Source organism: Daktulosphaira vitifoliae, unplaced genomic scaffold (genome assembly GCF_025091365.1).
Source record: "Daktulosphaira vitifoliae isolate Bord-2020 unplaced genomic scaffold, ASM2509136v1 Scaffold_1, whole genome shotgun sequence".
Taxonomy (NCBI): domain Eukaryota; kingdom Metazoa; phylum Arthropoda; class Insecta; order Hemiptera; family Phylloxeridae; genus Daktulosphaira; species Daktulosphaira vitifoliae.
The window spans coordinates 60,684,585-60,702,098 of record NW_026099572.1 but is presented as its reverse complement, the minus strand read 5'-3'; the positions used below and the strand labels follow the sequence as shown (position 1 = coordinate 60,702,098).

The following is a 17,514-nucleotide window of genomic DNA, read 5'->3' as shown; positions in this document are numbered from 1 at the left end:
GTTATTATCCATTTGTCTAATTCATCTCTTATATCTTATGAGGGTGTTAATTTTAATATTTTAAATGGCACATTCATCAAAAGATCTAATTATTGTCATACCTGCGCCTCATCTTCAGTCTATATTTTAAAATAGGAACTTGCAAAAAAATGTGTAAAAAGTTGTTATCGACTAATAGTTTTCTTAATTAGATCATTATCTAATATACAAACTAGTTAATTATGTAAGATATCATTTACAAAAATAAAGTTGAATCTCTTATAAGATATTAGCGATAAATTAACAAAGTAATTTATAACAATAATAAAAATAAAACTAAAACTAAAATAACCAAACAAATTTTTTTAATGTAATTTAAATTTTTAAAAAAATCGAGTGGATAAAAAGAATAACCTTGAGTTTAATAAGAAGCCTGAGGTGCAACTAGATAATCAATTCGGGGAAGATTATTTTGTTCACCAAAAATGATTTTTTTACAAAGCTATTTACAAAAATGGTTATTACGGCTAAAAATTTCAAACAACACTAAGTATTTTGGTAGGGGAGGAGTACAACCTCTCTGTATAAACCGCTGCAACAAATTACCTTTTTTTAAGAAAGTGTTTTAGTATTTTTTACATTGTGCTAACTTATTTGAATTTTTTAAATCTTAAGTAAAATGAATATTCATTATTGACTCAAATAAAAATATTTTTAAAATGAAATTCAGAAATTATTCAAGTGGTTTAAACATGTAGTCGACCAAATATTTGACGTGGAGCAGTTTGCTTCATTTGCGATTAAATTTCAAGTGACGCACATAAACATATTAATATTTGTTTAAAAAAATTAATTATATACTTTTAATATAATATAAAAAAGTACATTTTCATAGTTAACATATGTTTAAAAGAAGCACTTAATAATTTAAGAAATAATTATAAAATAAATAACTAATTATTTATTCAGTAGTGTATTGTTTTATTAGATTTTTCATTAATATTAAACTAATAATATATCCTGACAAAAAAGTACACCTCAACTAAAACATTGAAAATTATAATACCAAAATTTCTTATTGGTTGTTTACCTGTAATTATTTATATATATTTATATTTATATTATTATTATTTATAATTAATAAGTTATTATTCGATTAATGATTTAAAAATTAAAAAATTAAATTTCATAGTAAATAATAAATGTTTAGGCCTCAATAATTTAACATTAATGATGGATGACCTCTCGCTTAAAAAAACATTTTAGTTACCTCGATAATTATGAATAACAAAATAAAAATGAAATTATATTTAAATTTAATTATTAATATCTGACAATTAAGTAAAATAAAGCACAAAATATGTTAATTGACTTTTTTTGTTTTGTTATAATTCAAATAACAATAATTAATAAAATAAAAATGGAATTATCGGCTTGGACTGTATATGATGAGAACCTTATGTTGTGGTTCTATCGAGGTCTAATGGTTCGAGGGTTTAGAACGACAAAGACAAGTCGATATAAAAATAATAAACGCAGTACCTCTAATTGAGGTGTAATAAACTTTAGTCTGGTTAGTTTCTAATGTGCTACCTAAGAGGTAACGAAACGGCGGAGCCAGTTCGTATAACGTGATTATGTATAATTTTTTAATCAACCAGTCAAAATTCGGGTCGTGGCTAACAATTGTTTTCTTATTTGAATTAGGTGAAAGTCAACTCTAGTCTGAAAGGATTTCAGTGCTTTTTATAGTGAATGATAGTACCCCCAATCCAGGGATATTGTTGTCAGCGCTTTTAGTGATTTTTTTAGTTTATTGTATTTAATTATACATNGTGAGATGATTCGATAAATATTTCGATATGTATATATATATATATATATATATACTCAGAGGTATTTGATTCGTACTTCGTCACAAGATAAAAAATTAAAACAAATTCTTTTCATATGTATGTAAGCAAGACGCATAAAAGATAGCCGACAACAATACGGGGTCGTGGCTAACAATTGTTTTCATATTTGAATAAGGTGAAAGTCAACTCTAGTCTGAAAGGATTTCAGTGCTTTTTATAGTGAATGATAGTACCCCCAATCCAGGGATATTGTTGTCAGCGCTTTTAGTGATTTTTTTAGTTTATTGTATTTAATTATACATTACATGATTATTATATTGGATAGCATATTTAACAATGGATAAATTGACATATATATAAATAATAAGAAATTGTGTTGAACATTGTACATGTTATGACAGATAAGTTATTTGTTTGTTTACAAATAATATAAAATAAAGATTATACATTTTTTATTGATAATTATCAATTAAATTATAATGCAATATACCATATGTCAAGCAATAGGCCATATACGACAATTTTAAAGCTAAACTATTTATATAAATTTATATAATGTATTATATAATAAAAATTTGCCAATGCAGGAAAAATTATTCACGNTATAATGTATTATATAATAAAAATTTGCCAATGCTGGAAAAATTACTTCACGATCTCCGATTTTCAATTTTTTTTTTTAAATAAAAGAACTCGGAGTACATTATTCTGAAAAATACATTCGCAAAGATGAAAAAAAAAATGTTTGGCTTTCTTTGACCGTTTAAAATTTTTGGCAAAAACAGTCATTCCCACCAGAGTTTTTCGATTTAAAACCTAAAATTTTTACCAAGTCTAGCCAGAAATATCCTTAAATTATTTTGAAAATTTCGTTGAAATCCTTTTGTTTTTGATCGAGTTATAAGTTTTTTTTTGACTCTCGCAACTTTACTGCACGATAACAATTTTTTGGTCATACATCAATGTAATCTACATGTTCTACCAAAGGCGGAATAATTCACCTATGTATTTGTATTTTAAGTATTTGTAGTCACATAATAAGACAACAAGACACTAAGTTATTATTTGTAAGGATATGTTTTTCTCATAATCTATATTTTTTTCGGGTACTAATACTGTAGTATATTTGGTTTAAAAATGTAGAGTGTAATTAGTTCATTGGAGTTAGGCATAAAAGTGAAATTCTAGATTTTACATCAACTATTGGCAATGACATTTTATTATTAATAGAAAAATATAATTTGAATTTTTTTATATTTTAAAACTTTTTTGTAATTTTAAAATAGTCATATTTTATTGCTTTCCTTATGACAACATTTAGCGGATCGGTAATAACTTTAGGATGAGTACTTATTGAGTTACAAGTGTTTTAATACATTAAGTGGGTACAGCTAGTACTGGCGTTTGTACATTGCATTACAGTAACTTCGATAAATATGTACATAATTAATAATGGATTAAATGTTATTTGGTTAAAAAATAATTTTTTAAATTTTTAATGTACTTAAAAGTTAATACATTAACATTTATTCAAAATAGTCTGTTGTTTTGATTTACAAGCATTCAATGTACTATATTATACATAATGTAATTTAGTACATAAAAAATGTATGAATATATATATATATATATATATACATGTATTATATTAAAACTAAGTTTCAAAAAAAAAAAAAAAAGATAATTGTATGAAAAGTGTTGTTTGTTAGATCTGAGACAGTCTGCATATTTGTACCTTTTATTTAATTTAATATTTTAGTGTATATATATTGAACATATTTTGTAGAGTAATATAAAAATGTTATACTCAATATATACAGTATCATATTTATATAGCAATAAGTCTGTCATTACTTTTATTATAATTAACTTGACTAAATGAATAATCAGGATAAATGTTAAATATGTGCTCAAATAGTAATTAGGAAAAGTTAATTTTTAATTATTTTTATTTTATTATATTAAAGATTAAAGAATAAATGTATTTTGAACATAAAATATTTTTGGAATAAAGTGCATCACATTCAATTTTGTTAAAAGACCACGATTAAAAAACAAATAAACATATAAGATTACACAAAAGATTGTGTAATCTTATTTGACATTTATTGCAATGAAATGTATGTTTAACAATAGGTAGCTATAGTTTGTACATAATTGATGAATATTTGCAGCTGAGATAACTAATTGTTGATGAATTTTTGAGTAGTAAAGATACAAGGGAAACTAGCTTAAATTATTAAAAAGAAGATAATCTTTTATGTATTTTGGCGTGTTTTTAGATTGACTTTCTGGCATTGTAGATTCTATATTTATAGTTTCATTATTTTCTACGATATCTGTGTAAAGATTGTTGATNTTTCATTATTTTCTACGATATCTATGTAAAGATTGTTGATCAAATCTTCTACGTCAAATACAAAATCATCTTTTTTATGTACCTCGATTAGTCTTTCTGTTCCAATATCAATTTCGTTGTTCCGACTAAACAAATTTTTATAATTTTTCTGGTTGCAAATATACTCTGTAAAAATTAAACAATGCTTTGAAAAGGATAGTTAAAATTTTTGTGATTGTGTCAATAATGCAGGTTATTCCATTAAGTACATTTATATGTACTATTTTTTTTATAAAAAAAAAATTGTTTCGACGACCTTTGTTTTAGAAGAAATTGTCCGCAAAAATGTTCAAGGAATTCCAGAAAAATTCGGGATAATTGAGTTTTTCAAACCTTTATTAAAATTAAAGATTTATAAGAATACTTCACATAATAATGATAAAAACGTTTCGAATTTATTTATCAGTTATTTAATGTGAAAATTCACAAGTTCAATAATAAGATTCACGTCTAGGTATTTTTATGCTAGTGATGTTAAACTGTTGATATTTTTATAATTGTCCCAAATATGCCGCAACTTCACTATTTACATTAATATTTTATGTGATTTAGACAAATAATTATAATGTACTTATCATAAGGATAACACATTATTCATAGTACAGTAGTTTGCAATTCATCCGAATTTAGTAACTCCCATTTTTTTAGCTTCGATGCGAAGCTGAGAAGGTATTAATTTTACTATGATTTGTTTTTTTTTTTGTGTCTGTTACCACTTTTTCTCAACTCACACCGAACCGATTTCTTTCAATGATACGACAAAATATCACAAATCGTATCTAGTCGAAGACATTACCCTCAAAAATTTTAAAAATTTCACTCATTCCCCGTAAATGGGGGAAACCTTCAAAAAAATTAGAAATTTAAAAATCGCTAATTTTCGAAATTTTCGAAATTTTTTTTACTTAAATCTGCCATAACTTTTTCAAAAATGAAAAAATCAATATAATTTTTTTTTTTTATATAGATGATTGATGTCTTTACATATCTTTACATATATTGGTATATTTTTTTTATAAATTTAACCCTTTACCAGCACACAGGAGGGGATTCAAAATTACAACTTTTTCACAAAAATTTAACTTTTTCAACTTAACTTTTGAAAGTGTTCCAGAAATACTTTTATATATATCTTAAATTAAAGCTAATGTAATATACTTTTTTATGGAAAAAAAAAAATTCGGACTTTATTTTGTCTTCACGGTGAAAATGGCTACCGTATGCTATTTTTGTGTGAAAATTCTTGATTTTATTTTTTACATTTTTAACTTTAAAATATTATAACTTTTTGAAAAATGTATGGATCAATACAATTTTTTGATAAGAAACAATATTTATATATTTATTTCATTCGACATACTTTTTTTTTAAATCGGACCATTTCGCTTAATACAGAGGGGGTTCAAAACATAAAAATACATATAGAAAGTAGAACTTTTTCAACTTAATTTTTGAAAGTGTTCCGGAAATACTGACACTTTTATATATATCTTAAATTAAAGCTTATGTAATATACTTTAATATTAAAAAAAAAAAATTGACCTCTGGACTTGTCTTTGTGGTGAAAATGGCTACCGAATGCTATATTCGTGTGAAAATTCTTGATTTTATTTTTTAGATTTTTAAATTTATAANTACCGAATGCTATATTCGTGTGAAAATTCTTGATTTTATTTTTTAGATTTTTAAATTTATAATGCTATAACATTTCATTTCTAAATACTATTTTAAATATAGTTTTCATATATTATAATATATTTTCAGTAATTTATTTTTGTAAATCATTTCAAATATTAAATTTATTCTACGAAAAAAATTTTTTTTTAAAGTATAGTTAACACTACCTCACTCTTTACCTTTTCTTGTTGTTTAAATGCTAATATCTTAAAAAATATTTAAATTTACTAAACTAGCAACTTTTTAAATCGATTGTGTTAAGTCTTGTATGTTGTTATAATCAAAACGACAGTTTGCTGTAGTTATACTAATGTATAAATATATTTTTTTATAATCACAAACAATTCACGTGTTATATACTTTTAGTAAAATTTACAAAATCGTTTGAATTTGAAAATTTATTTTAAAAAATATTATTGATTTTACATTGTAGCATAATATAATAATCAATTAAACTTATAATAATTTTAAATTTAATTATTGAAAATTATTATTAAATATATACATAGTATTTTACTTATTAACCTCCTTTATTTATTGACTGTATAAAATAATGTTTAGTGAAAATTTAAGTTGAAACAAAATTGTTTATGTGTTATTTGTACTCAAATCAAAAATTCCTATCAATCATTAAAATATGATTACAAGGTTCTAAAATTTGGTTAAATATAATGATTAATTTATGTAAAATTTAGTATTTTTAGTATTGAAAACAATTTTTTAATTTTAAAATTTCATAGACTTCTATTAATCATGTAAATAATTAGAAACATTTAATAATAGAGTAATTATCGAATCAATCTGAAAGTGTTCGAACTCTTTTTTTAAGTATTAAAAAATTAATTATTAAAATGGTTTTAATGTTCATATGTTTTATATGGCGTAAAGAGTTTTTGTTACTAATTATAAAAATTTATATTTTATTATAATGTTCTCATGTTTTTTACTATATACTAAAATCTTAAAACTTCTACTGAATAGAATAATTTTTCCCAAAAAATAAATTAATTAACTATTAGAACACTACAGTTATAAACATAAACATAAATAATCTCTTTTATTAACTTTGTTTTGTTCTTAAATTATGTTTTTTTTTTTATTGAGATAGTCATTTCTGGTTTACTACAACTTAAAGTATATATTGCCTTTGTCCCTCGATTGTTGTAAAGGAGTTTTTAAAATTTGTTATCAAAGTTATTTCTTTCTTTGCTAGATTATGTATCACATACATTTATTTTCTGTCCAATTTTCTAGGTCATAATTAATAAAATCATAGTAATATTAAATGCTATAACTTATTGATAAGTGTATGGAATAACACAATTTTTTTTTGAGAAATAATATTTTTTAATAATCCCTTTTTTATTCAGGATATTAATAAAAAAATAGCAGATCATGTAGCTTTTGGAATAATCCACCAATTTTTTTAAATTAAACACTATCTAAAGATTTGCATCGAAGCGTTTTTTTTTTTTATAGTGATTTTAATCACTGACAGATATCATTATACTTGATCCAACTATGCCACGTCACCACTGTGCCACGGCGACCCCCCTGTGATGGTTTTTTCTTAAATTACATAAACCAAATATTTTAAAATACTTAAGAAATTTTAAAATTTTATTTAAAATTTTTTATCTGCTTCAAAAACTCACCAATATTGTCATATTCAATAAAATTCTTATTTCTACTGACACAAATGTAAACAAAAGGATAAGTTTTATGCAAAATTGTAAATATTGGCATTATTATTTTTAATACTCTTGTGTATAGTGTAACTTTTTGAGAAAATTTTTCGATTATTGAAAATAATGAATAAAAGTTGGATCTACTAATTTCGTAATTGATAGCCGTACCAATTGTGTAGTCTAATCTATTTTCCCTTAAAAATTTTCGCACGAATTTTTCAATTGTTTTTGATATAATACTATTGTGTACAATTTTACATTTACAACAAAAAATAATACTTTTTAATTCTTCTGATATTATATTTAACATTAGTTCTTTATTTCCCATAAAAATTTTATTATGATTTATAATATCTAAATTCTTTACAAGTACTTCACCAACTTTAAGAATTTTATCAAAGTTTAATTCATCTTTTTTTATATTTCCTAAATTTACAGCATTCGATAATTTTTTAGCAAACATAATAAAAGTCCGTATAAGTGCCATTAAAGGTTGCATAGATACGGCCTTTACTAATGATTGAAACGTAATCATATTTGGAACATTAAAGCTGTACAACATATATTGAAAAACATCAATTATATTTAAATAAGATTTATCAGGACATTTAATTTTTAAAGTTGCATATCCAAATAAATCGAAATTTTCGTTATGTACGTCGTAGTTGAATAAATCAAAAAATAGCAAGTTCTTGGGATTTAGGTCTTTATATTGATCCAACTTAAGTGATGAGTTTAATGCATTGAAAACCTCATTTTTATTTATCATTATGGCCGTATTATTAATATCATAGTTAGTAAGTCGTTTCTTTAGTTGTTCTGAAATTTTTGGCAAGTCTTTTATATTATATTCTTTTAAAGTATTATAGTCGGGACATTTTACAAATTCTTCAACAACTGTAACATTTGTGCAACTACTGTTAATAAATTCATTCAGGTCATCAACTATTATTTGGTGATGTAATTTATATCCGTTGAGAACGTTTAATAGATTCTGATCATATTTTCCTGAACTATTTCTAGTTATAAAATTTAATGAACCTGAAACATTATTCAAATATAAATTAATAGCCATCAAATCATTAGCTGTTGATATTGAACATAATGACCGTAATGCATCCAACATGGCCATAATTATTTCCCCGTGTGTTTTTAAAGCTGCGCCATAAGTATTTAGATCTTCTAAGTCTACTGGTTGAAAATTGTTTCGTTTTTCAAGATTCAATAAATATTTTTCATTGTGTTTAAAGAAATTTAACATGTATTTTGAAAAATTACAGTGAAGTTCTAAATGTGACAATCCAACACATAAGCTTATTGATTTCAATAATATAATCAATGTAAATAAATCCATACTTAACGTCTTCACAAGTTTTTACGATAATTTTTTTTTTTGTATAAATATAGTATGTGGTTTGAGTTTTAAATACTATTTTAAATTTATTTTTATATATTATATATGAAAAATTATCAACAATTGTTTTTTTTTACCATAGTAATATTAAATTATATTTTTATAAAAAAATATTTCTAAAGTATGGTTAACACAATTTCACTCTCGACCTTTTCTTAATGTTTAAATGCTAATATCTTATAAAATAGTTAAATTATTAAATCAATTTACTTAACTTCCTATTTTTTAAAGCGTTTTTGTATTCATTATTGGATATTGGTACATTCATAATAACAGTTCAGTGTAATTATATAAATGTGTAATTATAATTTTAGCTTCGATTCCAAGTTGAGACGATATTAATTTTACTAAGATATTTTTTATGTTTGTTGCCACTTTTTTTCAGCTCTCACTGAATCATTTCTTTCATTGATATGTCAAAAGATCACAAATCGTATATAGTTGAAGACATTACCCTTAAAGATCATAAATCGTCCAACACAAATTTTAAAATTTTTCTCTCACTTTCTGTAAGTGGGGGAAATGCTTAAAAAAATTACGATTTTGAAAATCTATAAATTTTGACATCTTTCTAACTTTATTTCTTAAGAATATGATAAATTTTTGAAAAATAAACCAATATAAATAATAATTTTTTTTTAAAAATCTTAAGTATTTAACTTTCTTTGGTTATTTTTTTTTGAAAATCTGACTACTTACTTGCCTATAAAGGGGTTTCAAAATGGCAACCTTTTTAACTCTACTTTTTAAAATGATCCGTAAATACTGCGTTCTTTAAACATATGTTAAATATATGCTTATGTTACGTAATATAAATTGAAAAAAGAAATTTGTCTCGATAACTTATCTTTTATATGCAAATGGCTATCGGAATTGACAAAAATTTAATGTATGTAGAAAATCAATTACTATCGCTATGTTATTTTTGTACTTAGAACTGCCATAACTTTTTCAAAAATAAACAAATAAATGTATACTTTTTTTATATTGAAACTTTATGTATTTTGCTTTTATTTGATATACATTTTTTGAAATTCTGGCCCTTTAACTGTTCACACGGTGGGATTCAAAATAGTAACTTTTTACAAAACGCAACAATTTCTACTAAACTTTCATAATTGTTCCGGAATTACTGTGTCCTTTAAACCTTGTTAAATTAAAGTTTGTGTTATGTACTATAAATTAAAAATGTAAAATTTGTCTCGACTTACGTGCGAATGGCTGCCATAGTTAAAAAACATGCTCTTTTTGTGTTCATATTTTTTTGTTTTTTACTTATTTTAAAATATCTGTAGAAGGGTTTGCTATAGTAATGAGTCCATCAATTTTTATAAAATTTACATGAATCTAACTTACGTTAAGTATAAATCTTAACTTATTTTAATTACTTTACCTCCTCAAAGTAAAGCGACTTTGAATTTTGGGACTAGCTTAAATAGTTCTTTTTATAAATTATACATTATTTTTAATTGTCAATATTTTACAGTCTTTTACGCTCGGGATACAAATATCGACCTCCCCAGTCAAAATAACATTTTTTTTTTAATTTTTGATGGATAAAAGATCTAAAATAGATAATAATAAATAACAATTGAATAATTTAATAATTAATTAATAACAAGGACCCTATCACTGTAGATATCACTTATATGAAGGAATTTCTTATTCATATTAAAATATTTTACTATATGGTTTTTATGTCTATAATTCATTTTTTACAGCTCTTACTTGACCAATTTTAATGACCAATAAGTCAAAAGAACACGATTTTAATCGTAGTGAACTTATAATCACCATATATTGGAAAAAAATCCTTTAATTCCAGCAATTTAGTTTAATGTCCCAAAATTAAGCTTCTGTTAAAAATTGCCACTTCAAAAACTTTTTTTAATTTAATATATCCAAATTAATGGGAGTATAAAATTCGTTTTTATATTGAATTACACAGTAAAATGTTATCACTAAAATGAAATATTTTTTAATCATCATAGACCAATGTATACTTTACTAAACCAAAGTTTTCAATATGATTTCTACTCTGAAAGTAGAATTTTTCTATTACCACATTTTTGAGATTACTAATGTTTGGAGAGAAAATATTTATACATGAAAAAATTTTTTATTAAATTATTTTAATATTTAAAAAAAATATTCCGTAATACGTAATGTAATATAGTACATAAAAAACAAATAAACATATAAGATTACACAAAAGACTGTGTAATCTTATTTGGCATTTATTGCAATGAAATGTATGTTTAACAATAGGTAGCTATAGTTTGTACATAATTGATGAATATTTGCAGCTAAGATAACTAANTTTAACAATAGGTAGCTATAGTTTGTACATAATTGATGAATATTTGCAGCTAAAATAACTAATTGTTGATGAATTTTTGAGTAGTAAAGATACAAGGGAAACTAGCTTAAATTATTAAAAAGAAGATAATCTTTTATGTATTTTGGCGTGTTTTTAGATTGACTTTCTGGCATTGTAGATTCTATATTTATAGTTTCATTATTTTCTACGATATCTGTGTAAAGATTGTTGATCAAATCTTCTACGTCAAATACAAAATCATCTTTTTTATGTACCTCGATTAGTCTTTCTGTTCCAATATCAATTTCGTTGTTTCGACTAAACAAATTTTTATAACTTTTCTGGTTGCACATATACTCTGTAAAAATTAGACAATTATGTGAATAGTGATTATTTTTATATATATATACAGGTGTATACGTAATTCCTTTTATTACAAACACCTTCTTAATTTTTAGTACAATTTTAATTTTTATGTTTTCAATTTTCGAATATGTTCCGAGAGTCTCGCAAAAAATCGTCTCAACTAAGCTTTTCAAACATATATTTAATTAAAGATTTTTAAGAATACTTAATAATAAAAAAAGTATAACGTTTCGACGATATTCTTTCTATGAGTTATTTAATGTGAGAATTCATTATTTCAATAGTAAAATTAAAAGACTCACGCCTAAGTATTTTTATGCTAGTGATTTAAACACTATTAAACTGTAAATAATAAATTATATTTGATAAAATAAATTAGAAAAATTAGAAAAGTTATTTAATATCTTAATGTATGTTGATAAATCTAAATGAGATATATATATAGTTCGAAATTTTTTACAACATTTAATTTCGTTTTAAGTGATAATGTAAAAATTCAATTGACACTGAAATATTATTTGATTGCCTCATAATAACTATAACTATGACTGACATTAACTGGGTTTTAGTTCAGTTTCATGGATACAGAAGTATAAAAATTTGGGCATTTTAATTTAATTTTCTTTTTAAAAAATAATGTTTTTAGTCAGATAATTTTTTTTTTTTTTCAATCAATAAAATATGTTTAAATCCATTCGANAAGTTACTTATCCTTTTCAATCAATAAAATATGTTTAAATCCATTCGAACTAATCTCTTTTGATAATTATGCGATTATAATTGAAAAATATATTTAGATATTTCAATATGTAATAGTCAACCCAAAATAAAATTAACTTGATATTTATGTGATCATTTAAGATCATATAAAAATTTTACTTAAAAATTTCAAGTTGCTTCAAAAACTCACCAATATCGTCATATTGAATAAAACTCTTATTTATTGCAACACAATAGTAACTAAAAGTATAAGTTTTATGCAAAATTTGAATTATTGGCATAATTTTTTGTAATTCTCTTATATAGTGTGTAACTTTTTGAGAAAATTGTTCAATTATTGAAAATAACGAATCAATGTTCGATCCGTAGATTTTGTAACTTATTTTCACATCAATTGTGCAGTCTAATCTATTATTCTTTGTAAATGAACGCAAGCATTTCTCATTCATTCTTGATATAAAATTATTGTGTGCCATCTTACGTTCATAACAAGAAATAATTTTTTTTAAATTTTCCGATATTATATCTATCATTTTTTCTGGTGCTCCTCTGAATATTTTGTTATGAATTATAATATTTAAATTTTTCAGAATTTCTTTACCGACATAAACTATTTTCTTAAAATTTATTTCATTTTTTTTTATGCATTCGAAATTAATGGCATTTGATAAATTTATAGAAAATATACTAAAAGATCGTATAAGTGTGATTAAAGGTTGTATAGTTGCGCACAATACTAATTGTTGGAATGTATACATTTTTGGAACACTAAAGTTGTACAAAAAGTATTGAAAAATATTGCTTAAATTTAAATAAGATTTATCAGGACATTTAATTTTAACAGTTGCATATCTTAATAAATTTAAATTTTCTTTATTTTTCATTGAAGTAAATTTTCCATCTTCATTATTTAATATGAAATGTTCGTTTTGTACATCATGATTAAATAAATCAAAAAATAACAAGTTCTTGGGATTTAGGTATTTATATTGATCCAACTTAAGTGATGAGTTTAATGCATTGAAAACCTCATTTTTATTTATCATTATGGCCGTATTATTAATATCATAGTTAGTAAGTCGTTTCTTTAGTTGTTCTGAAATTTTTGGCAAGTCTTTTATATTATATTCTTTTAAAGTATTATAGTCGGGACATTTTACAAATTCTTCAACAACTGTAACATTTGTGCAACTACTGTTAATAAATTCATTCAGGTCATCAACTATTATTTGGTGATGTAATTTATATCCGTTGAGAACGTTTAATAGATTCTGATCATATTTTCCTGAACTATTTCTAGTTATAAAATTTAATGAACCTGAAACATTATTCAAATATAAATTAATAGCCATCAAATCATTAGCTGTTGATATTGAACATAATGACCGTAATGCATCCAACATAGCCATAATTATTTCCCCANTCCAACATGGCCATAATTATTTCCCCGTGTGTTTTTAAAGCTGCGCCATAAGTATTTAGATCTTCTAAGTCTACTGGTTGAAAATTGTTTCGTTTTTCAAGATTCAATAAATATTTTTCATTGTGTTTAAAGAAATTTAACATGTATTTTGAAAAATTACAGTGAAGTTCTAAATGTGACAATCCAACACATAAGCTTATTGATTTCAATAGTATAATCAATGTAAATAAATCCATACTTAACGTCTTCACAAGTTTTTACAATAATTTTTTTTTTTGCAAATTGATTTAGTTGAACTGTTTTTAGTGTATAAATATAGTGTGGGGTTCGATTTCTAAATACTATTTTAAATTTAGTTTTCATATATTATGAAAAATTTTCCACAATTTATTTTTGTAAACCATTGTAAATATTAAATTTATTCTATGAAAAAAATTTTTTTGCTAAAGTATCGTTAACACTACCTCACTCTTTACCTTTTCTTGTTGATTAAATGCTAATATCTTAAAAAATATTTTAATTTACTAAACTACCAACTTTTTAAATCGATTGTGTTAAGTCTTTTATGTTGTTATAATCAAAACGACAGTTTGCTGTAGTTATACTAATGTATAAATATATTTTTTTTATAATTACAAACAATTCACGTGTTATATGCTTATAGTAAATTTTACAAAATCGTTTGAATTTGAAAATTTATTCTAAAAAATATTATTGATTTTACATTGTAGCATAATATAATAATCAATTAAACTTGGAATTAATTTATTTGTGTAACTATGTGACAAGAATTTTTATTTGTATTTTAAAAATTTGCTCAAATAATAATCGGTAAGGTTGTTTTTTAATTATTTTTAGCATATTAAATAAAAGACGTAGGAATTATTGCATTTTGAATGTTCAAATTTTTTTAATGAAAATTTTCCATGTTTCAGCATCATGTACGATTTTGTAAAATGATCAAAGTAAAAAAACAAATAAACACAAAAATTTGTGTGTTTTATGTAAAATTTTTTAGTAATCCGAATGTCGTACTATCTTCTGAGACAGTTTTGTAATTATCATTTTATAAGTTTTTTTAAGGTAACTAAGACTTACATAACTACTTCATAAAAATATATATATTTAAATTACAAAGCATTTTTATAATATCGGTTTGGCATTTTTTTTGACATTGTACTTTTCTGAAATTTACATAACAGTATTTTAAGAATTATTTAAAAGTAATATGCATAACTATTACAATAATAGACATTAGTAATTTTAACAAAATCGATGGAAATTTGATAAATATTTGAGTAATAAAGATAAAAGGTCAACTAGCTTAAATTATTAAAAAGAAGATAATCTTTTATGTATTTTGGCGTGTTTTTAGTTTGACTTTTTGGCATTGCAGATTCTACCTTTGTAGTTACATTATTTTCTACGATATCTGTGTAAAGATTGTTGATCAAATCTTCTACGTCAAATACAAAATCATCTTTTTTATCTACTTCTATTAGCTTTTCTGTTTGAATATCAATTTCATTATTCTGAATAAACAAATTTTTATAACTACTCTGGTTGCAAATATACTCTGTAAAAATTAGACAATGATATGAAAAGATTAGTTAAAATTTTTATGTTTGTGTCGATAACACAGGTTATTCTATTTATTACAAATTCATTTGTAGTTTTTAATATAGTTAAAATTTCAAGCCAGTTTGTAAAAATCATTTTTGGTCAACAAAATTTTATTTTTTTTAAATCATCTTTCAGGTTATCAATTGGAAAGTTGGTTTTATCAGTAGATTAGGTAAATACGAGGAAATAAGTTGAGTAAAATGCATCATTTTTGCACTAGGAACACTGTATTGGTCACTATAAAATTACCTAGTTGGTTCACGCGCATAAGAATAGAGGTTTTTAGCAATTCGTAAGTCCAATAATAAGATCAATAATTAAATAAATCTTTTGTTGTCAATTTAGGTTATTTTCATGAAAATCAATTTTTATGGTTATTAGCTTCGATGCGAATGATGATTTATTTTACTGAGTTTTTTTTTGTTTTATTTTGTGTCTGTTACCACTCAATCTCAGATCTCAAGAGACCGATTTTTATGAATAATATGTCAAAAGATCACAAATTGTATCTAGTTGAAGTCTTTACCCTTAAAAATGGAAAAAATTGCCTTCGTTTCCCGTAAATGGTGGAAACCTCCAAAAAAATTACAAATTTATAAATTGCTAATTTTCCAAATTTTTTCAATTTTTTTTTTTTTTACACTGCCATAAATTTTTCAAAAATGAACATATCTATATATTTTTTTTTATTAATGTTTGATGTCTTTACCTATCATTTGGTGTATAATTTTTATAACTTTAACCCTTTACCTACCCACAGGGGAATTTAAAATGACAACTTTTTCACAAGAAATGAACTTTATCAATTTAACTTTTGAAAGTGTTCCGGAAAGTCTGATACTTTTATATATATCTTAAATTAAAGCTAATGTAATGTATTTTATTATGAAAAAAAAAATGTTGGATTTTATTTGGTCTTCACGGTGAAAATAGCTACCATATGCTATTTTTGTGTGAAAATACTCGATTTCATATTTTACATTTTTTACTTTAAAATGCTATAACTTTTTAAAAAATTTATGGATCAATACAATTTTTTCATGAGAAGTAATATTTATATACATCTTTCATTCGATGTACTTTTTTTTTTAAATCAGACCATTTCCCTATATACGGGGGAGGATCAAATTTAAAAAATGCATATAGAAAGTAGAACTTTTTCAACTTAACTTTTGAAAGTGATCCGGAAGGTCTGACAATTTTATATATATCTTAAATTAAAACTAATGTAATATACTTTATTATAAAAAAAAAAAATGTCGGACTTTATTTTGTCTTCATGGTGAAAACAGACATCAAAGTTAATAAAAAAAATATGATTTTTGTAAAAAAATTCTTTTTTATATTTTTAACTTTATAATGCTATAACTTTTTGAAAAATGTATGAATCAATATAATTTTTTTTTCATAGATGCTGATGTCTTTACTTATCATTTGGTATATTTTTTTTATAAATCTGACACTTTATTTGCCCGTAGGGGGGGATTTAAAATGACAACTTTTTCAAAAAAAATTTAATTTTACACTTAACTTTTGAAAGTATTTCGGACAGTCTGACACTTTTATGTACATCTTAAATTAAAGCTAAATATATTTGTCTTCATGGTAAAAATGACTACCGTATTCAAAAATTTGCTATTTTTGTGTTAAAATTCTGGGTTTTGTATTTTATTTTGTTTTAAAATACCTGACAAGGGGAGTACAGATTTTCATAAATATTATATATAATAAAAAATTAATATAGCATAGAAAGTTAAACTTATTTAAATTTGTTTGCCTCTTTTAAATCGAGAAAAATAACTTTGAAATTTGAACTAGTTTAAATAGCCAATTTTTTCAACCGACGGTACCAACGTACGGTTGCCGAGTTGGTAAAACTTGTGTTTTACAAGCTTGGGGTACAAGATTTCAACCCATGTATGGCAAGGAATTTTAAGCATTCTTTTCTTAATTCTTTTTAAGTTAGAATAATTTTCAACTCATTTGATTTTTATCTCATTTAGATTCAATAACTTCAATAAAGATGAAGGAACCTATCACTGTAGTCGCC

The 17,514-nt window shown here is 23.5% G+C and overlaps 1 protein-coding gene across 5 annotated transcripts in view; it reads right to left on the bottom strand.

The window, feature by feature from the left end:
* Positions 1 to 3,882: 3,882 nt before the first annotated feature.
* Positions 3,883 to 17,514, bottom strand: part of LOC126894396 (uncharacterized) — a 350,657-nt gene continuing 337,025 nt past the window's right edge. Inside the window, exons 2-4 of one of the 5 annotated variants that reach the window (XR_007701393.1) lie at positions 12,609 to 13,736; positions 11,344 to 11,690; positions 3,883 to 3,971 (exon numbers count right to left, since the gene is read on the bottom strand). Coding sequence is in view for 4 of the 5 variants with exons in the window: in XM_050665400.1 (XP_050521357.1) it covers positions 4,062 to 4,193; positions 4,235 to 4,359; positions 7,566 to 8,639 (1,331 nt within the window). In the remaining variant the exon portion in view is untranslated. Of the gene's footprint in view, positions 4,194 to 4,234; positions 4,360 to 7,565; positions 8,640 to 11,343; positions 11,691 to 12,608; positions 13,737 to 14,940; positions 15,418 to 17,514 lie in introns of those variants that run through there. The other 4 variants (XM_050665400.1, XM_050665394.1, XM_050665395.1 and 1 more) reach the window with 4 other exon arrangements.